Source organism: Lampetra fluviatilis, chromosome 11 (genome assembly GCF_964198595.1).
Source record: "Lampetra fluviatilis chromosome 11, kcLamFluv1.1, whole genome shotgun sequence".
Lineage (NCBI taxonomy): Eukaryota > Metazoa > Chordata > Hyperoartia > Petromyzontiformes > Petromyzontidae > Lampetra > Lampetra fluviatilis.
The window spans coordinates 14,663,750-14,686,305 of record NC_136285.1 but is presented as its reverse complement, the minus strand read 5'-3'; the positions used below and the strand labels follow the sequence as shown (position 1 = coordinate 14,686,305).

Here is a 22,556-nt window from a genome sequence, read left to right as displayed (position 1 = left end):
CTTCACTGCCAGATTTTAAGACCGAAACAGTAAGACGTCTTCACAATTCGGGCTATCGCCTGATGAGGCTGCTTGTTGTAATCACCAGCGAAACGTCACAGTGCTCGAACTGTAAATGTTGTGGGTTTGCTCTCCAACACACCGGTGTGATGTACGAGTAACGAATTGGCACGTTCTGCTTACGTGACAAACCTTTACTAGATGGCTGTGTCGGGTGGTGGCGGGTTTAACGACACATTTATTGTCGCGATTAAACCCAAAAAAGCATTTACGTATGTTGAACTTCTTTCGCACCGTACGTAACCAAAGCGTGCTCTTCGGAGACGCTAAACGGACCGGTTCGTGACTGCAGCGGCGAGCGGCGCGCGCTGTTTGTGGCTCGCGGCATCACCGCTGACTCACGCGGCGTTGTTTTGCCGGGGTGGGGGCAGGGGAGGGATGGGGGGTCTAGAGGGGGGGGGGAGCGGTCTCAGAGCGGTTGGCTGGCAGGAAATAGTGGAATGAATAAGGAATGGGTGAGGAATGGGTGAGGGATGGGTGAGGAATGCATGAGGAATGCATGAGGAATGAGTGAGGAATGAACGAGTGAGTGCGTGGTGAGTGAGGGATGAGCGAGACACGAATGAGGATTAAGCGAGGAATGAGTTGAGGAGTGAGCGAGGAATGAGTTAGGAATGAGCGAGCGAGACTGCGAGAGATGGTTTCTCGTCAGTGCCACCGATAAGGAACGGAGCGCGACGCTGACTCAGCAATTCCCCAGCGGGCCACCACGTGGTTGAGACATCCTGTACAGAGCCCTGAACGATGCTGATGATGATGATCATGATGATCATTATTTTCCCACTGGAATACGAATGCTGATTGTAACCAAGATAGTCCTGCTGCTGCTTCTGATGCTTTGATGGGGATGTTTCTGCTATTACTGATGATGATGCTGCTGCTACCGATGTTGATCATGCTGATGGATAGTTTTGCCGATGATCCCAGTGATTCAGCTGCTCTTCCTGGAACTTCTACTGATAATGATGCTGCTGCTACTGATGATAATGGTGATGCTGTTCTGGTGATGTTGCTGATGATGATGCCAGGAGTGAAATGTGAGCGATTTGTTGCGTCATCGCTACGGGTTCGAACCCCTCCCCTCGCCCCCTCGCCCCCTCCCCCCCTTCCACTCCTCCGCTCAGTCTCATTCCAGACCATTTCATTTGTTGCTTTCGGTTGGGAGTCTGTGGGGAGGTGGGGGGGGTGTGTTGTGGGGTTTCGGGTTAATTTTATAGATCTCGAAAGAACACACAAATATAGCAAATACAGCCAGAGCAAACACGTGTGAAATCCATAGCCATGACAGCCGTAGCAAACACATCGAATACGTATTTTACATCCCATCCCACACACGCAGTAGCTACATCACGCAATAGCATCTCTCACATCGCGCCTCGCAAACAGCCCCTCAAGCACACAGTACCCACAGCGGCTCACACAGCGCTTATCACCACAGCACCAGCAGCCACTCTGCAACAGCATTTTGCGAACAGCCTCTCTAAATTTCCCAACGCAATCTGCTGTTACTCAAGTTGCAGCTGCTGCAGCTGCTGAGTCGGCATCTCTGCTTTCCAGGTTATAAATTCAGCCGCGTCGGCGACACTTGAAAATATCAGTGCACCCGGCACACAACGTCCAGGATAACCCTTGCCCCGCTATGGCTACTCACAGTCACGTGCCACATACTCGAGTCGACCAGCGACCTGTAGACGATTTACGCCCTCGGCACACCGCCTCCAGTATGCGTCTGGCTACGGCCGTGGCTACGAGTCGCATGCCACCTTCCCCAGTCAACTTGCTCCCCGGAATGTATGTCCGCGCCCGGCACACCGCCTCCAGTATGCGTCTGGCTCTATGGCCAGACGCATACTGGAGGAGAACGCGCGGGGAGCGCGAGTCGCGTTACTCGCGATGATCGCAACGAGGACCACTTTGAGTACCGTGTTGAGTACCGCGATGAGGATCGCGTAAATATTGACGCGATCTAACCCCAAAAAAACTTCTATTGTGGGTTATCAACGACCTCGAACACCTGCACGAGGTGCGAAGGAGCTTGTCCCATTCTCTGGGGGCGGGGGGGGGGGGGATTCTGGAGAGGTTGGGGGGTCAGGGTAGGTTGGCGGGGGGGGCGAGGGGGGGTTTGTGGGGGAGGGAGAAGAATTCGCTCTCGGAACGCGCGGGGAGCCGCCGCGTGGCGAGGGTTGAGTCACCCGTGAGTGAGTCAGACCGCGGCTCCACGCGGCTCCCATTGGGCGAGGCGCGACCACTCGTTCAGTCTCCCGCGCACAAGAGAGACGCGTGGTGACACGGGGAGACACGTGGAGAGACGGGGAGACGCGGGGAGACACGGGGAGACGTGGGGAGATACGCTGAGACACGTGGAGACGCGTGGAGACACGGGGAGACACGTGGAGACGCGGGGAGACACGTGGAGACGTGGGGAGACGCGTGGAGAGACGGGGAGACACGTGGAGACGCGTGGAGACACTGGGAGACGCGTGGATACGCGGGGAGACACATGGAGACGCGGGGAGACACGTGGAGACGCGGGGAGAGACGGAAAGACGCATGGAGAGACGGGGAGACACGTGGTGACACGTGGAGACGCGGGGAGACGCGGGGAAATGGGGCCCGGCGAGGCAGCAGCAGAGGCGAAGAGACACGTGGCTCGTGCAGGTGAACTCTCGACATCTCTTGGCGCGCTCTCCCCTCCCCCCATCGCTATTCTATTGCCACCCATGCGCCCATATCGTTCTCCACTGCCCATTCTCCAGGAGTCTCTGAATCTCTCCACTCACTCCCCGCTCTCGCAATGCGCGTCAGCTTTCGCTGCTGTGCCTGCTGCTGCTTGTGATGTTGACCGCGTGCTCAGAGCCGGGGCGTGTGGGGGGGGTGCACGTGTTCGCGTTTGAGTCTCCGCGCACGCGCGCGCCTCAGCGATCTCCCGTCTCGTCTCGCGAGAGAGACGAGAGAGAACGAGAAACTAGGGGAGAGTGCGAGAGTAAGCAAGAGAAAAACACACAGGCGTCACTGCCACGCCGCGCTCCCCCACTCGACCACGTGGAGAGACAGAGAGGTGGGAGCAGAGAGCGGCAGCGGAGGAGGGGGGAGCCGAGGGGATTGAGGAGGTCCTATGGGGTTCGTAGCGGACACGTGTGGGTGCTTATAGGGGCGCCTGCGGTGGGTTATGGGTTCCACGTGGTCCCAGTGATGAAATCTGCAAGTCAAAACGAAAGCGGCGTTGGCGGATGTGTGTGGGGGCCGAGGAGGAAGTCGCGTTAATCGCGGTCGTGATAACGATAGCGTTCGCGGGCGTGATGATAAGTCGAGCTGCACCGGTTCAATCTCCCGGCGCGGCAGCTGAAACGATGGGAACACGTTTCTTAAAGTCCCCACTCACCTCTGTCCGACCGAGCGGTGGAAATAGACCACAGTGCATCGATTTGGCAGGTGCGGCGGTAGGGAAAAGTGTGGGTACTGCCACCTCTTCCAAGACGTACTGCCCATCGTGGAAGAGTAGGCCATAAATAACTCTCTCTCTCTCCAAGACGTACTGCCCTGAGACTCCCTCTAGTGGAGGCGTCTTCCGACAGCAGTGGCGGTCAGCAAGCTCTTTTCACCCACATGTATCCACAATGGTAGTGGTCGTGGTGATGGCAAGAGCGGCCATGGTGATGATGATGATGGTGGTTATGATGATTTGTTTTTATCGACTGCACGTGTTTTTACATTGCCGTGCATTGTAGTCACGCGGGTCAAACAGTCAAAGGGAGAGGTCGCGGCTGGGCCAGGGAGAAGGGACTTCGAGTGGATCTCAAATGAGGAAGTGACACAGGAAGTGTGGGGAGCCGTGGTGGAGAGTGGGGGTGAAGGGGGGTGACATTCACTTCATTCATCATCAACCACTGTCTCCGCTTGCCCGGTTCGTGGCACAGCGCGCTAACCACTGCGCCACCGCTCCCCACTCCCCCTGGTGTCGCGGGTTCCTCTGGCCACGATGCGCGCGCTCAAGGGAACGTTGCTGATGGCGTCACCGATGCTGGATGTGTCGGTGATTCATCCATCCCGCGTGGACGCGAGTCTGGATGAACAAACAACATCATCATCAGACTACTACTGGAGAGTCACCGCGCAATAACGAGCAGCGCGCGAATGCGGGGAAGGAAACAGCCACGCGCGTTGCACGCGTCTCATTCATGAGTGTGTGTAAGAGTGTGAGAGAGTGTGTGATTGTGTGAGAGTGTGTGAGTGTGAGAGTGGTGAGAGTGTGAGTGTGTGTGAGAGTGTGTGAGAGTGTGAGTGTGTGTGATTGTGTGAGAGTGTGTGATTGTGTGAGAGTGTGAGAGTGTGTAAGTGTGAGAGTGTGTGAGAGTGTGTGTGAGTGAGAATGGTGTGAGCGTGTGTAAGTGTGTGTGTGTGAGAGTGTAAGTGTGAGCGTGTGTGAGAGTGGTGTGAGTGTGTGAGAGTGAGTGTGTGTGAGTGTGTGAGAGTGTGTGAGAGTGTGAATGGTGTGAGAGTGTGTAAGTGTGTGTGTGTGAGAGTAAGTGTGAGAGTGTGAGAATGAGTGAGTGACTTATCGTGTGCGGTGTGTGGGAGGGGGTGGCGTCGTGGTTAGCGCGCTGCGCTCCGACAAAGGCGGTCGGTCGTGATTTTGCCCCCCCCCCGTCTCGTGTCCAATGCCAGCCAGACTAGCAGTCATGCTCGCTCACAGCACTTGCCACAACGACGCTGTTCATGTTGTGCGGTGGGGGGTGGAGTGGAGGCACTGTGATTAACGCACCGCCATACGAGTCCGGCAAAGCCCAGTTCGATTCCCGCTCAGGGTTAACATCGGTGGCGAATGTGTTACCCCGGGGGGGTGGGTGGGGGTCGGTCTCTGTGTCATCTGGCGTGGAGTTGAGTGTCGTGACATGGCGATGACTCACACGGGGCTCGCATCGCCACGTGACTCACCCCCCCCCCCGACTCGTCCCTCCGCAGGACGGGGGGCCAGGGGGACCTGAGTCAGTGGGAAGGGGGGGAGGGAACCAATCCGTGGGGGGGGGGGGGCTGGGGAACTCTTCAATACTCCGCCTGTGCACACATAGTGTACACACACGCACGTTGTATAGTGTATAGTGTACACTATACAACTGTGTACACACACAATGTACACAATGTACAAACGATGTCGACTCATGGAGTTAGGACTCGGGTTCGGGTTAGAGTCAGGACTAGGAAAAGGGTTTTAGAACTGGTTGTTTAGAGTTGAAACTATGGTTCGCAAGAGGTTTAAGTCCAGTCGGATCGGAGGCTGAGGGGGTGAGCGCAGGGTTGAGCGACAGTTCGACTTCGGGTTAGGTGGAGGTGGTGGGCAGTGATGAGTTTACTTATCGGGGACTGTCCATGACTGTGTGGGTGATATGTGTGTGTATCATGTCCGGTGTGTAAACATCAACCCTGGGGAGACAAAGGTGGCAGTGTGGTGCTGGCCACCCACCCCCTCGTGTGCCGTGCCGGCCTTCATAGGTGCTACTCGCTTACAGCACTTTGCTTCAACAGTCTGTTAAGGCTACACGGGGGATCTTTGTCTTTTGTTTTGTGTGTGCGTAGGTGGGGACAGGAGGAAACCAGGAGGAGGAAGGAATGAGGAGAGAGGAGAATCGACACAAGTGAAGGCGAATGCTTCGAAATGCACAACACGCACACACTCACTCCAAGTAGCAGCAACTCTATGGCTAAAGAAGCAGTCGACGTTTCGGCCTACGACCCTTCCTCATGCCCTGGCTGACAAGAGGCAGGCGATGGAGGACGCTTGGACGTGGCGGGGGAGGAGCCTCCTACCAGGCTGGTCTCACGTGGCGGCTTGATGTGAAAGTGCCATTCTAGCACCACTTGAAATCAGTGTTGGTGGGCAGAGCACGTGCGCCCACACCCGTGCACACCTTTAGATACAGTGACATACACCCGTACACCGTGTCATACACCTGCACGCAATACCATACACCTGTACACAGTACCATATACTTGTAAACTATAAACGTGTACACAACACCATACACCTACAACACATTACACTTGAACAATATTCACCTACAACACAATTTACCTGCTCACGTCACACTTGTTACCCGCTGCTGCTGCTGCTGCTGCCGCCAGACCACGTGGTGTGAGAGATATCCGACGACGCATTCGTGAGCCCCGTACCGATGGGCAGCAGCTGGAGGAGACCCGAGTAATTCGCCAGAGAAGAACCCTCCGAGCAAGACTCCGACACCCGACTCGTTCACTCGGGACCCGATCCCACATCTGCTGGCCAAACCGGTTTAATCGGCGAAGCTGCCGACTTGTAATCCGGTTTTATCGGATACTCCGAGTGCAGGGTGGGGGGAGGAGGGCCGAGAGAGCGGGCTCCACGAATCCGCTGACCAGGGAAGGGGAAGAGAAGACCTAAGTCAGATGTTGGGAGACTTTCAGGGCAGATCTCTGGGTCTGTGTGTGAATCTGTGGGTGTCTTTATGTCGGTCTATGGGGCTCTGAGTGAATATCACTGTGGGTGACTCTGGTTCTCCCTGAATAAGGCCAGAGGGAGGGAGACTGTTCGGGCACATCTCTGTGGGTCTCTCTGTGAGTCTCTGTGCGGTGGTTCATCCCTTCGCTGTTAAGGGCCATTGCCCGAAACGTCTATTATACACGTTCTTGTGTCGAATGTGTTGATTGTTATTTGAGTGTCGTCAGTCGGGGGGTGAGGCGGGGGTTGAGCTTCAAGTTGATTTTGTTTGACCAGCTGAGAACTCAAGAGGCCAGGGAGTCTCATTTGTCAAGAGTGACTCGGGGTGGTGAGTTGGGGTGCGGCAGGGGCTGGCGGGGGGGGTCCCGTGGGCTCGGCCCGACTCGCGTGACCGATTTCCCTTGGTGTTTAGATGTGGATGTGGTCTCTAGCACCATTAGAAATCGGTTATGCGGGCGGGAATCGTCACCCACGTCGCCATCGTCAGCTGCTACAGCGGTCGCAAGAGGTGCAGGGAGATGGGGGGGTGTGAAGAGGCGAGCCGTGGGGAGCGGTGGCGCAGCGGTTAGCGCGCTGCGCTGCGAAGCCGGCGACCCGAGATCGACTCTCGCTCACGGTCAACACCAACGCCGATGACGATTATCTAAACTGGACCCGGCCATCCCCTAGATCAACTCGCTTCGAAATTAGTACCTGGTGTGTAAACATCGCCGCTGGGGAGACAAAGGCGGCCGGGCGTGGTGCTGCTCACCCACCTCGTGTGCCCGTCCCGGCCTTCAGCGGTGCTACTCGCTAACAGCACTTGAACCAAAAGTCTGTCAAGGCTGTAAGTGGTATGTTAGTCATGGCACAAGATAATACGAAATACATATTGTTTTACATCAAAGTGTTGTGTGTTTTTTTGTCGCGTTATGATGAGAACCTTGCAGTAGACATCATTGGTCACTATCCGTTACTGATGAGTCCCGATGAGGATGAAGCCGGTCGGTGACATCTGCTCAAGTTCATCGCGACGGTGACCCAACACACGAGGACTGCTGTAGGAACTGCTGCCTGAGTGCTTGTTGTGCACGTTGTGTGAAGCCGCACATACAAAGGCAAAGATCCCCCGTGTAGCATTAACAGACTGTTGGGGCAAGTGCCGTATTAAGGCCGGCCGGCCGGCACGGCGCGCGAGGAGGTGGTGTGGCCAACACCACGCCCAGCCGAATTTGTCTCCCGCCATTGCTGATGTTTATACACCACACAAAGTACTCGTTTAAGGTTGAGTCGACTTAGGCGAAGCCCAGGACCGTTCCAAATATTCGTCACTGATGTTGGCCGTGAGCGGGAATCGAACTCCGGTGGCCGGGTTCTGAGCGCATTGCGCGAACCACTGCGCCACCGTTACCACAACCACCGCCACTCGCCGCTAAGTGGCGCTCAAATCACCACGGCGCCTGTGCCAGGCTAGGTGCACCTTGAAGCCACGTGAAGTGTCGAAGTCTCGCTGGCAAGACGTCACGAGACAGACCTTGGTGCTATGGGTTGACTGACTGAGATGACTGGCAGATCCCTACTGTGCCAACTTGCTGCGTTTTAACCACCCGGCGCTCCACTCGTTGTTGTGAGCATCGCTCCTCCGCCCTCCGTTGTTGTTGGAGGGCGACTGCCTCCAACTGCCCAGTAGCGTCCTTCACGAGCCTCCTCCACAGAGGCCGATCTTGACACCGCTGGTACCAGTCATCGGCAAGTCCACTCAGCTCCACATCCTCCTGTACCACAACAGCTCCATCTCTTCTCCAGCTCACCGCTGCCGTGGTGTTCATGGTGAATCCACTCGACTGAGTTCGATCTCTGGCCAGTTCAGTCCAGTTTGGTTCAGTTTATCCTGATGTCCCCTGTGAGCTAAGAGGCTCTTGAATCGGGTTTCATCAACGAAAGCATCGGTTCCCTGGCAAACGTTGCAACGTGCACAACAGGTCGCCAGAAATGTTGGCGTAAAAATAAATGCACAATGAAGAGCACAAACAAAGCAGCGCATATTGCAGATTATCTTTCAAATATTTAATTAAAGTGAGGATTATGACTAAGAAATGTATTGCACATAAGGCATAAGTACCAGTTCGGACCCGTCCCCGCTCCTTCAGTAACTGGCAATGACCAGCGAGGTGAAGTATGGTCACATGGCTACCACACGGCGGGATGGGGGTGGCGGTGTTCACCCAGCAGTGGAGTGAGAATGCGTTATTAACAGCAGGCGGTGTTAGTTACGCGTGTGGCTATTTGAAGCCGTGTTTGTGTTGTTTGTGTTGCCCATTGCTAGGAGAGTACCGCGCAGGAATAATTCGCCACTCCGCCGAGATTCGACTGTAAGATTCGATTCTTTTTTTAAATTTCTCTTCGGAAAATGTAGCGGCCTCTAGCGACTGCAGGGGTCACGCGGATCGCGAGCATGGCATCGATGCCGCTGTGTTGTAGTGGCCAGCACACTGCACTTGCCTATTCTATCTCCCGGAGCTGCAGTTAATCTGACCCCATCGCCTCTATCCAGCCAGCAGTAGAGATCCGTGGGTTACAGCCACAGTGAGTCGATCGAAAGGTTGAACGCGGTGTGTGGGCTAAAATATGGGCACTCCCATGTCTTCCACAACGTGTGACCAGCGTGGAAGAGTAGGCCGAAACACCCTCTCCTCTCGAGAGAGGAGTGCTCTCGGACTCTCCAGAGCTCCCTGTAAGTGTAATCCCTTCCACTGGCAGCGGCGTGATCCGGCACTTGCAGGGCTGCGCTTACATCTTCACAACCCTCCCCACGTGTCCCCCGCGATGGCTATTTATGTTCATCACCTTGAAGCAGCGCCAGCTTGACTTCCCCAGCGACACCCCCCCCCCCCGCGGGGTGATTTTCCGAGTCCTCGTCATCCCCGCGCATCTGCGTCCAAGTTACCCGGGGATGCCGCACCACCGTCAGATCTCGCAGGCTAAGCAGGCTTCCAGCCTGGACATCGCTCGCTCGCTCCGGATGAGCGATGACCCCGCCGGGGCAGCGCCGCTGTTGTCGGCGGCCGCGTGGCTCCGTCGCGAGCGGCCCGGGGCAGGGGGCGGGGGGGCAGTACCGCGAGCGATGGTGAAAAAAAAACCGATCGCGGGCGTCTGAGCCGCACTAATCGGGTACTGGAGGGTGGGAATACAATGGACTTGGCAGCAGCGCTGCGCCTACACTGGGTGCGTTAGCGGATGTGTCGTGAGCCCCTCAAAGGGTTTTCAAAGTCCAATTCAGCCCTCGGGTAAATAAAATAAAATAAAAGTTCCCCACCCTTGCACTGCACACTCCCTTTCTTCGCTCTCCTTTCCTCACTCTCTCCCACCTCCCTCTCCCCTCTCTTCTCCCCACTCTCATCATCCTTCTGTCCCCCGTCCTCTCTCTCTCCCCTCCTCTCACTCCCCCATCTTCTCTCCTCTCGATCCCCTCTCTCCCCCGCTCCCTTCTCTGCCCTCTCCCTACCTCTCTCCTGCCTCCACTCTCTCCCCTCTCCCTCTGCCCCCTCTCTCTCCCCCCTCACCTCTCCCTCTGCCCCCTCTCTCTCCCTCCTCACCTCTCCCTCTGCCCCTCTCTCTCCCCCCTCACCTCTCCCTCTGCCCCCTCTCTCTCCCTCCTCACCTCTCCCTCTGCCCCCTCTCTCTCCCCCCTCACCTCTCCCTCTGCCCCCTCTCTCTCCCCCCTCACCTCTCCCTCTGCCCCCTCTCTCTCCCCCCTCACCTCTCCCTCTGCCCCCATCTCTCTCCCTCCTCACCTCTCCCTCTGCCCCCTCTCTCTCCCCCCTCACCTCTCCCTCTGCCCCCTCTCTCTCCCCTCTCCCCGTTGCTATAGAGACCGGGCCGCCCCCTCGGCTGCGCCTGATGTTGACGTTGGGTCTCTGTTTGTCCCCTTGCGTCATCGCGTCAACACATTGCCAGGGAGAGGCACGCACAGAGACACACAGAGACATACAGAGACACACAGAGACTCATAGAGACACACAGAGACTCATAGAGACACACAGAGACACACAGAGACTCATAGAGACACACAGAGACACATAGCCACGCATAGAGACACACAAAGACACACAAAGACACACAGAGACACATCGCCACACATAGAGACACAGAGACTCAGAGAGACACACAGAGACACACAGAGACTCATAGACACACATAGAGACACACAGAGACACACAGAGACTCACAGAGACACGTAGAGACGCACAGAGACACATAGACACCCGTAGAGGCACTGAGCCACAGAGACACATAGAGACATTCAGAGACAGACAAGCAGGTAGTCATAGACACATAGAGAGACATATACACTCATAGATGCACAGAGAGACAAAGACACGCACATCGACCTGTACACAGAGAGACATATAGAGACCAACAACAGCATCCGCCATTCGCCACTGACTGGTTTGACGTCACCACAGCGCTTGTGCCAGGCTAGGTGCACTTGGAGGCACTCACGCTCGTCACAGACCCACGTGCCATGGGTTGACGGAGCTGACTGGCAAACGTAGACAGACAGAGACATCGATACACACCATCCAAATCGATACACAGACATAGCAAAACCGAGGCAGACATACACACATATACAGGCAGAAGTAAGTAGACACGCACACACACACAGGCAAAGATCCCCCATATAGCCTTTACCAGACTGTTGGGGCACATGCTGTTAGCGAGCACACTCAAACACAGCAACACAATCTGGCTGACTGCCCACTCACTGACTTGCACTGACACACTCACTGACACACTCACTAACACACTCACTGACACTCACTGACACACTCACTGACACACTCACTGACTTGCACTGACACACTCACTGACACACTCACTGACACACTCACTGACTTGCACTGACACACTCACTGACACACTCACTGACACAATCACTGACACACTCACTGACACACTCACTGACTTGCACTGACACACTCAGCACTGATACACTCACTGACACACTCACTAACACACTCACTGACACACTCACTGACTTGCACTGATACACTCACTGACACACTCACTGACTTGCACTGACACACTCACTAACACACTCACTGACACACTCACTAACACACTCACGGACACACTCACTGACACACTCACTGACTTGCACTGACACACTCACTAACACACTCACTGACACACTCACTAACACACTCACGGACACACTCACTGACACACTCACTGACTTGCACTGACACACTCACTAACACACTCACTGACACACTCACTAACACACTCACGGACACACTCACTGACACACTCACTGACTTGCACTGACACACTCACTAACACACTCACTGACACACTCACTAACACACTCACGGACACACTCACTGACACACTCACTGACTTGCACTGACACACTCACTAACACACTCACTGACACACTCACTAACACACTCACGGACACACTCACCACACTCACTGACACACTCACTGACTTGCACTGACACACTCACTAACACACTCACTGACACACTCACTAACACACTCACGGACACACTCACTGACACAATCACTGACACACTCACTGACACACTCACTGACTTGCACTGACACACTCAGCACTGATACACTCACTGACACACTCACTAACACACTCACTGACACACTCACTGACTTGCACTGATACACTCACTGACACACTCACTGACTTGCACTGACACACTCACTAACACACTCACTGACACACTCACTAACACACTCACGGACACACTCACTGACACACTCACTGACTTGCACTGACACACTCACTAACACACTGACACACTCACTAACACACTCACGGACACACTCACTGACACACTCACTGACTTGCACTGACACACTCACTAACACACTCACTGACACACTCACTAACACACTCACGGACACACTCACTGACACACTCACTGACTTACTCACTGACACACTCACTGACACACTCACTAACACACTCACTGACACACTCACTGACACACTCACTGACACACTTACTGACACACTCACTGCCACACTGCTCCCTGACACACTCGCGCACCTGTGTCGTCGAGCGTGTAGAGAGAGAGTCCCATCACTCTCCGCCGCTGACCCGCGGGTCTCACAGAGTGACTCACAGCTCCTCCATTTCAAATTAAACAAAAAGGTCGGATACCGCCTTGTCCACCTCGTCCACCTCCTCCGCCTCGTTCATTCAAAGTCGCCGCGACTTCCACCCGCGGCCGACATGGAAAACAGCGGCCCACGGCGGGGCAGCTACGGCAACAACAACAGCAGCAGCAACAACAACAGCAGCAGCAGTAGCAGCAACAAAAGCAACAACAGCAACAACAACAACAGCAGCAGCAACAACAGCAGCCCACGGGGAGAGCCGCGAGAATTGGGGGTCGTCCCGGGGGTGGACTGTGGGGTGGACTGTGGGGGTGACGCGGCGGGGGGCGCGAAGGACCCCCCCCTGTACGTGCAGCAGCTGTACAGGTGAGCACAGGAGCCGTGCGCAGGTAACGTCTGCGGAGCTCCTGAACTTAGCTGCGTACAGGTGAGACTGGGGGGTCTCGATTTACTTGCGTAGAGGTGAGATTTGGGGGTTCTGAACTCACCTCCGTACAGGTGAGACTGGGGGTTCTGATATCACCTGCATACAGGTGAAAGTGGGGTTCTGAACTCACCTGGGCACAGGTGAGACTGAGGGGTCTCGATTTACCTGCGTAGAGGTGAGATTTGGGGGTGAACTCACCTCCGTACAGGTGAGACTTGGGGTTCTGGTATCACCTGTATACAGGTGAAAGTGGGGTTCTGAACTCACCTGGGTACAGGTGAGACTGAGATTCCTAAACTCACCTGTGCGCAGGTGAACATGCTGATGCAGGCTCCAAACAGGGTGCAAGCAACTCCTACCAGCGCTTGCTATGAACGACTCGTACAGGTGACCGCTCTAAGCGGAATCGACAGGCGATCCCTACGCTGGTGGATTGGGCTCGAGAGTGGGACGAGATTTGTCTCCATCCGTCCTCCTCTATGGAGGGAGGGGCCGGCTCGACGCGACCTCTGATCCCGGGGAACGACCGCGGGTTTCTGTCCCGAGTCGCTGTTGACTCAGCGGCCGCGATTGTTTCCTCTGCCTGAGAACGGCTCCCTGACTCCCGGAGCTGTGCGGAGGAATGCGTGACCTCTAACCGTGACCTTAACCTTGACCTATAACCATGACCTCTAAGCGTGGTCTCTAATGTGGAACTCAAAGACACACCAAGCGGCTATGAGGAACAACACCCGAAACGTCCATGAGCCCGTCAGATCTCGTAAGCTAAGCAGCGTTGCGCCTGGGGATTCGTCGGATGGTCGACCGCCATGCCTAGCAGCAGATATGAAAGATACCAGGAGTAATCGTCCACAGCCCTTCCTTGTTAATCCACTGCTGGATGAGGGCCTCTCCCCACGCTGAGTCGGTCATAGTCGGGGGGTTGTTTGACCTCCCCACGCGCCGGGACAGTGCGCGTTGATGGAGGTGCGGCGAGTCGGGAAGGCGACCTGTGCGCTCCCCTTGCGGGCACGCCTCCACGTCAGCTGATGCTGGGAGAGGGAGGACGGCGATGACGTCTCGCTGTGGTCCCCGCACTCACTGATTCATCTCAGCGGCAACACATCGGAACGTGGACACGTCGAGTGCATAGGGCGAGAGCAATGAGGGTACATTACAATATAATATAGGATAATTGCGAATACGTGTACCTGAAATCTAGTGGTAGTGCCTTACGCCGCTAATCCCTACGGAAAGCCAGCCTTGCAGCGTTCCGGAAATATCGAGCGAGAAATTAGATTTCAAATGATGCTGCCCCCCCCACTCCTCACCCCCCCCCCCCGCTGTCACCACCCCCGCTCCTCACCACCCCCCACCCCCCGCTGCTCACCACCTCCCCCCCACGCTCCTCACCACCCCGCCCCCCCCCCCCCCAGGCTGCTGGGCCAGGCCGAGGCGGACACTTTCCTGTTCCCACGATTGAAGTCGAGCAAGCAGCGACCTCCCAAGGGGCCCCCGCCGAGGGGACCCGCAAGGTGCCAGGTGCGTGGGGGGCGCTATGAGATGTTAACGACCTCTCCCGGTTTAGATTTAAAGCTTTCGTGACTGCATGGATTCATCTTCTTGGTTCTTTCGGTAAAGTCACGTAGAAGGGAAATAATAAATAATAAAAATATAACAATAAAATACAATCAATCCTCAGGTGAAGAACAGGTCTGTCTTTCCGACAGACCTGTTCTTCACCTGAGGACGGCTGCTTGCGTTGTGGCCGAAACGTCGTGAGAATTGTATGTTATTTTTATTTTTATTATTTTATATTTCCCTTCTACGTGACTTTACCGAAAGAATCAAGAAGACCTCTCCCGGTGTGCAGGGGCCGTGGGCTCGATCCCGACCCTGATGTCTGCCGTATATTTGGAGTTTGCGTGTTCTCCCCGTGGTTGTGTAGATTTTTCTCCGGCTCTTGCGGTTTTTCCCCTCCACATTTAGAAACCACGCGTTTCCGTTGAGCTCTCATTTGTGGCCAGGTCGCTTCTGAAAAGAGCTACAGTGGGCCTTGCTCTGTAAAATAAGCAAAAAATGTTTCAAAGTTTAGTTTATAGTTTGAGAGGGGGTGACCTCTCTTGTCAACCCCCAGGGCTTCATCTTAGCCGGGTCTGAGCTAGAACAAAAACAAATTCCCCACCTCGGCACACCACATCTAGTAAACCTCCCCCTATGGTGGCGTGGCGACCACTCACGTGCCACTACTTCAGTCTCGTTACCAGCGCCGACAGAAATACTCAATGAGAAGTTACACCCGCTCAGCCGCACCGCCACGTGACTCCCCTAGTAGCACCACGTGACTCCCTGTAGCACCACGTGACGCCCTAGTAGCACCACGTGACTCCCTGTAGCACCACGTGACGCCCTAGTACCTGCACGTGTCACGTGTGGCACCGACGACACCTGGCATCCGTGTTGTCGTTGTCTGCAGAGCGCGGCGCGCGAGCTGAGAGCGCGTGGCAGGCGATTGTGCGACCGCTCCCGACTCCGCTTCGAGCAACTCCAGCTCACGCAGCCCCTGTGCACTGGTGAGAAGGAGTCCCTCGTGGTGGGGGTCAAGGTCAGGCTCGGGGTCAATGTCACGGGCAGGCACGTGCTTCGTTCGTAAGTCACGGGGAGAGGTTATTGAGCTCAGTTTTGTTTGAGTGAAGCGAAGTCAACGTTTTGTTTCTGACCGAGCGGGTGCCGAGCGGTGCTTCCCCTGGACTGGAGGCTTCTAATCGAGTGGTGTAGCTTCCACGTTACTATGCCGGGGGTCGCTTCACGATGAAAGGCGATGATGAGAGGTATGGCCTTGAGTTGGATCGACATTATTCCCTAAAATAACTGATTCTAACGTCAGCCAGATGGTCCGTGTCTCCCTTGTCCACCCCATGTCTCCTGTCTGGCCCCGTGGTCTCCTCGCGTCTCCAGTGTCTCCCTCGTCTTCGCGTCTCTCCTGCCACAGCCCCCCACCCCCCCCCCCCCCCATCATATCCCCACTCACACTGGTTCCGTGGTACCTCGTGTTTCCAGTGTCTGTGTCTCCCTGCGCCTCCTTTGTCCCCTCGTCTCTCCCGTCTCTCCAAGTGTACCTTCCGCGTCTCCTGCATGCACTGTATGTTGAACTTCTTTCGCACCGTACGTAGCCAACCGTGCTTATCGGAGGTTCGTCTCCACGGTATCTCCCATTGACACTTCTCCCGTGTCTCCGTGTCTCCGTGGGGGTGGTGGTGGTGGAGTCGGCGGAGCTGTCCGCGGTGCTGATCGCCAAGCTCCGCCACCAGGAGGCGCTGCGTCGCTCGCGTCTTCTCCGCCTGCAGGGCGCCAACTGGGGGGCGGGGGTCCTGGGCCGAGACCCCCACCGGGACCCCTTCCGCGGGGGGTTCGGTCCCGCCTGGTTCCTGCTCCCGGCGATCGGCGAGCAGCAGAGGCAGCAGGTGCTTAGACCCAGTCTGTCTATTTATGGTGCAGTAATAACGCCAGTTAGTAATCCTGGAAGCGACACCGAGTCTCAAAGCTGCTTTGAAGAGACTCCTACTACATGCCTGTTATGAGAGGTTAGAGCTATTTAGGTATTTAAACTGTGCACATGGTCACAATCCCAACGCATTAATCGGCCAGCAACAAACAGCACCATGGTCTTGAATTGAGCAAGGTTGTTTATTGTGAGGGCTTGGAGCGGGGGGCGACGGGAGAAGGAATTCCAGAGTGGAGCAGTCGAAGGGAAAGAGTGGTGAGTGGGTGAGTGTGTGTGTGAGTGAGTGAGTGGGTGAGTAGGTGAGTGAGTGTGCTGAATGGGTGAGAGAGAGTGGTGGGTGAGTAGGTGAGTGAGTGTGTGAGGGAATGGGTGAGCGAGTGGTGGGTGAGTGGGTGAGTAGGTGAGTGTGTGAGTGGATTGGTGAGAGAGTGGTGCGTGAGTGGGTGATTGAGCGGGTGAGTGAGCGGGTGAATGGGTGAGTGTGTAGGTGAGTGAGTGGGTGGATAGGTGGGTGAGCGTGTCGGCAAGTGCGCCGTTGTGACCTGCCGTGGTCGTGGTTGGATACAGTGTGGACGAGACGAAAGAGTTCACGTTGGCTTCACGCTGGAGAAGCTCGGAGAGCGGTTTGCTCCCCGGAACAGTGACCCTGCCCGCCCGTGACTCTCCGCCTGCCCTCTGCTCTCTCTCTCTCCCTCGAGGCCATCTGTCAAACGCCCGCCGGTGGCCGTGGCCCCAATCCCCCCACAACGGTGGGAGGCGGGGGCCCAGCGGGGACCCGCGGGGAAGGGAAGTACACCAGGGTTCGCTACAGGTGAGCTGAGATTAACAACCGCCTACCTGTAAAGTGTTGTTGTTGGTTGTTGTTGTTGTTGTTATTCGCACTCGTCACGCATTTGCGTGGATGGGGGGTGCGGGGGGAGCCGTGATGACGTCGGCACACACGAACCCGGCTCAAGGTCGTGGGATGCTCGCCCGTACGCCAGCCAGCAAAACTTGTTTTTCTAATTAAATAATGTAACAGTACAGTCGTGTATGATAAGTTTTAAAACGTATTTAAAATATATTCTCGGTGGCATTCTGCCCCAATGCCCCCGCGCGCCCCACGCAGACCAGGCGCCACTAATGGGCTCCCTTTTTCAGATTCCTCTCGGAGACAACAAACAACACCCCGGTGATCGGGGGCCGCGCCGGCATCAAGGGGGCCGCAAGTTGGGGGGCACGGGACCCCCGGAAGAAAGTCGGCACTCACACCGAGGGCTCGCCGCCGAAACCCTCGTCGATCCCCGCGCAGGCCCCCTCTGGGGACCCCTGCCGAGACCCCCGGGAAGGAGGGGGCCTGTGGGAGCCGCTGTCCCTGCCCGCGCTCGAGGCGCGCGGCCGCGTGGTGCGGGCGCTGGGGCGCGGCGCGTTCCGGAACGGCGCGGCGCGCGTGTGGCTCGTGGACGAGGCAGCCGCTCGCCGCTTCTCCTGAGTGCCGTTACACGGCAAGTCCTCGCTTAACGCGGTAGATGCGTTCCTAAAAAATGTAGCGATAACGTTCGGCGAGATAGGACGTACAACTACGCACACACGCAGTGAGATGGCGTGACAAATAACTGAGGGTACGCCGCGCGTTACTGTATCATTCCGCGTGCTGTATCGTAGCGCTCAGCCGCGCAGCCTAAGAAAGTAGTTCCTTGTCGACTACTCATGCACCGCGTTAGAAAAGGCGCGTTCCGCGTTATAATGGTGCACGTTCGGCGTTGTGGGAAAGCGTTTCCTTATTGAAGAACCGCATTGTAGCAAGAACGCATTGTGTGTGAACAGCGCGCGTTAAGCAAGGACTTACCTATATCACCTGAAAGTTAAAGTTACAGACTTGTTTACGCCACGCTCGGGTTTCCTTAGACTCAGAGGCGCGGGAAACTACAGACAAGCGGGAGAGGCAGCCAGAATCGGTGCTACGAACAATCACCCAAGCTCTGTGATCCTACACTTGGATGTTTGGCCAACTCCGTGAATGCGCGGTGATACCACACGGGAAGAGAGCCGAGTGCCTAGAGAAGGCCCAGGGGGGTGATGCTCAATCACAGATGGAGACAGACGGAGATGAATCCACCGCCTTGTCCTGTCGAGCCAGGGCATGGGCACATCCTCGACGCCCACGGGAAGGGAGTTGCACAGCCCATCTGTGTGTGATCCACCAAGCCCCGCTGCTGCTTCCACAAGTGCTGGACTACAAGAGAGCCGCGTGCAGCGGCAGCGGAGCCACCGCCCTGCGTGGGTTCCAGATTCTAGAGGGTTTATTAAATCACGTGAAGATATACGTTGTGGAAAATCAATATTGTACGAGAAGGAATCAAACGTAGCAGTAAATATCACGCCAGCCAGAGCCTGGCCACATGGCTCAGTAAATATGAACAAGGCCCCTCCCGTGCCGCCCGTGTGCCAGGTCGCGCGTCTCTCCTGCACCGCCATGGGTAATTAAATTCACTCACACTCGCCTTGGGATTTGCTTTATTTTCCTTCCAAACGGATTGTGTGCTTACTTCTACAATGATATGTTCTTGTGTTTAGTTTGTTCGATAGTAACGGTGCCTTCTATGGCCAGATTCTGTGCCGGGAAGGCGCCACAGATTCACGAATACACATCGACTCGGCTTGACTCGTCCGGAACATCGTGGTGTTAAAAGAAAAGAAAAAAAGCACATATATACATGATGATCGATGACGTTTCGGGTGCAACGCCTCGCGTCGTCCACCAGGAGGCGGACGACGCGAGGCGTTCGCAAGAGTCGGCCCTCGTGGGCCATATTCGAAATTTACGAAACTCCAAAATGACACCGTAAATTACTCAATGTGGATTAAACACAGCAGCAACCATCGCCCCCTGCTCGCATAGCCGTGCCCCGGGTCACTCAAACGGGACCTGGTCCCTTGAGTACTCACCACCTCGTGTCCACCCGCTGGACTGCTGAGAGGCGAGGTTCATCCACAAGCACCCGGGGATCAAACCCGCACACTTTGTTTTATTTCGCTACCCATATCGCCCTGACGACACACACCACGCGTGACGAGGTAGAGGCGCAGCGCTGCAATTGCTGTGCTCGCCCCACTGCTGGCGGAAGGGCCTCCACTGGAGGAAGCTGTCGAAGGGCGCCAGAGTGGCTAGGAGATGTTGACGACCTCGCCTGGTCGACAGGAGGTCGTGACGTCTGCTGCTGTGTATTTGGAGTTTGCGTGTCGAGTGGATTTTTCTCCGGGTCCTCTGGTTTTCCCCTCCACATTTAGAATCACGTGTTTAGAGTATTTGGCTGCTGTAAATTTACACTTCGTTGAGCTGTCATTTGTGGCCTTACTTGGTAATATGCAAATAGAACGAACCCCCTCTAGAGGGTAGTTGGCCGCCTCTTCCACTCTGGTCAGAGCGTCTCAGAAGAGGTGGGAGTACCGACACTTCACCCCCCCCCCACCGCCACACTGACCTGCCGAACTGTGACGAACTGTGACGAACCCATTCACACTGCCGCATCGGGAGATCGACCTGGCGGCCTTTGGATTGTGCAGTCTGCTGACCGCCGCACCACGGAAGCATCCATATCGTGAATATCGTAGAAAAAAGACAAATACATCCAATAGAGTCGGCAAAGACTGTTGGGGAAAGTGCTGTTAGCGATCACCTATTGAGGCCAAAACGGCGCACGAGCAGGTAGCGTTTTCAGCACCACGCCCGGCCACCTTTGTCTCCCCAGTGCTGATGTTTAAACGCCGCAGTGGGTTCTCATTTGAGGCCGAGTCGACCCAGCTGAGGGCGGGGACAATGTCGAGTTAGTGGTGCAGTGCGCTAAACCACGTGCGCCACCGCTCCCCACACACAAAGACACACAAAAACACACACTCGCAGAAGGCACTTAGACCCAGAGTGGAGACCCCACGCGGTGCAGAGAAGTGAGGTCACCTGCACAGGACAGGTGTGTCCAGGTGAAGCTGGAGGCTGAGAGGCCTTCCCCGCTCCCCTCTCCCACGATCATCCCTCCCCGTGCTCAGTGTTGCTTCCAGGTGAAAATCAAGTGTTGAGGGGGAGCACCACCTAAAGTGCTGGGGTGGGGGCCGCCCATAGCCACACTCCACTCCCAACTCACACTCCACCCATAGCCACACTCCACCAACCAACAATCCACCCACACCTGTACGCTCCACGTGTACGCGCCGCGTGTGTGGGCGTCGGTACAACGTGGATCGCGTGGCTATCTCTGCTCAGTCTCATCGCGCTGCGTGGGATGAGACTGTGGGGTGACACCGTGGAGGTGACGAGGTGTCGACTGTGAAGCAGCTGCCAAATCTGGCAGAAGCAAGGAAGCCATAGCGAGGTGCGGTGGTGGTAGTGGCATTTACTGCCGTGATCTCTTGACCTTGATGCCTCTTCAACCGACTGTGAATTGGGGGGGGGGGCACTGTGGGGGAGGCGGCACTGCTGTTCATCGGCTGGGGGGGGTATGGACCTCCCCCTGCCGTCACCCACCACCAACACCCCCCCCACCACCACGTGACAATTTCAAACAGACCCCCACCCCCCGTGATCACGTCTCAATATCATCCGAAACTCCACGTCCCTCGACGTCTCTTTGCTCACGCGTGCATTGACATGGTGGAAATTCCACATTGCTACGACGGGAGCGAGTCCATCTCACATGTTTAACCATCGTTGATTACATCCGGGCACCGTTAACTCCCCGCCCCCTAGTAGCTCGCCACCACCACCACCGCCACCACCTCCACCACCACCTCCACCACCACCTCCACCACCACCACCACCGCCACCACCTCCACCACCACCACCACCGCCACCACCTCCACCACCACCGCCACCACCTTGGGAGCCTCACTTCTACCGGGCGCACTTCCGCGAGGCGCGCGACTTCCCCGCCTGCTGGGGGTAAGACGCGCGCCCGGGGGGTCCCGGGGGAGGCGGGGCAGCGTGCCGGGGCAGGTCGGGCAGCGGCAACGCGAGCACGGCGATGGGGATGCAGCCCGGGGGCAGCCCCGCGGGGGCAGGCTGCCCCGGGGCGAAGGGGAAGATCTGGTAGCCGGCCGAGCAGAGGGTGGGCAGCGCGTCGTCCGGCCTGTGGGCAGCGGTGCATCAGCAGCAGCGTCAGAAGGATCATCCGGATCAGGCATCATGATCATCATGCACGACGCCTTAAGTAGCAGCAGCATCGTACATCATAATCAGCAGCAGCAGCATCATCAGTTGTGAGATCGATCGAGGTGCATCATCGCCAAGAGATCCGCTGCTGCCTCGCGTGTCCCCTCGTGCCCCCCTGTCTGCCCCAGGGCTCCAGGTATGTTGAACTCTTTCGCACCGCACGGAGCCAATCGTGCTAATCGGAGGTGCGGGGAATGACAACAAAGGTGCCGGTCTCCCGTGTCCCCCCTTGTCCCCCAGTGTCCCCCCGTCTCGCCTCGTGCCGTACCCCCCCCCCCCCACTCCGTACCCCCCCCCCCCCCGCTCACCCGTGGAAGCCGACGTTGTCGTACCCGCGCCCCCGCGCGCGCTCCCTTCCCGTGCGCCCTCCCACCTCTCGCTCCTCCACGAACTCCATACTGGGGACGGGGTGATGGGGGGGTGAGAGGGGGGGGGGGTGATGGGGGGTGAGAGGGCGGGGTGATGGGGGGGTGAGAGAGGGGGGTAATGGGGGGGTGAGAGAGGGGGGTGATGGGGGGGATGAGAGGGGGGGGTTGCGGGTGTGAGCGGTGGGTGGACGCCCACGCGTTCCAACTCGGTGTATTCGCTGCATGAACAACGAAGGAGGCGCAGACCCCCCGCGTAGCCTGCACGGGCTGTGAGCGAGCGCCTATCGAGTGAGACCTGCACGTGGGTGGCCGCTGGGCAGAACCACGCCCAGCCGCCTTTGTCTCCCCAACAGTGATGTTTACACACGGCACCAAGTATTCATTTAAGGCTAAGTCTACTTCGAGGAGGCCCAGACCCGGTTTAAACATCACTCGCT

At 56.6% G+C, this 22,556-nt stretch overlaps 2 protein-coding genes across 2 annotated transcripts; both read left to right on the top strand.

The window, feature by feature from the left end:
• The first annotated feature begins 12,351 nt into the window (after positions 1–12,351).
• LOC144934707 (uncharacterized) lies at positions 12,352–15,995 on the top strand. Its single transcript, XM_078860755.1, has 3 exons — positions 12,352–13,021; positions 14,498–14,603; positions 15,538–15,995. The coding sequence occupies exons 1-3, from the start codon at positions 12,771–12,773 to the stop codon at positions 15,712–15,714; spliced, it is 534 nt and encodes a 177-aa protein (XP_078716881.1). The 5' UTR covers positions 12,352–12,770; the 3' UTR covers positions 15,715–15,995.
• LOC144934908 (uncharacterized) lies at positions 15,883–19,084 on the top strand. The gene is made up of 4 exons (XM_078861177.1): positions 15,883–15,892; positions 16,254–16,525; positions 17,265–17,377; positions 17,707–19,084. Exons 1-4 carry the CDS (start codon positions 15,883–15,885, stop codon positions 18,035–18,037), a joined length of 726 nt encoding a protein of 241 aa, XP_078717303.1. The 3' UTR covers positions 18,038–19,084.
• The last annotated feature ends 3,472 nt before the right edge of the window (positions 19,085–22,556 follow it).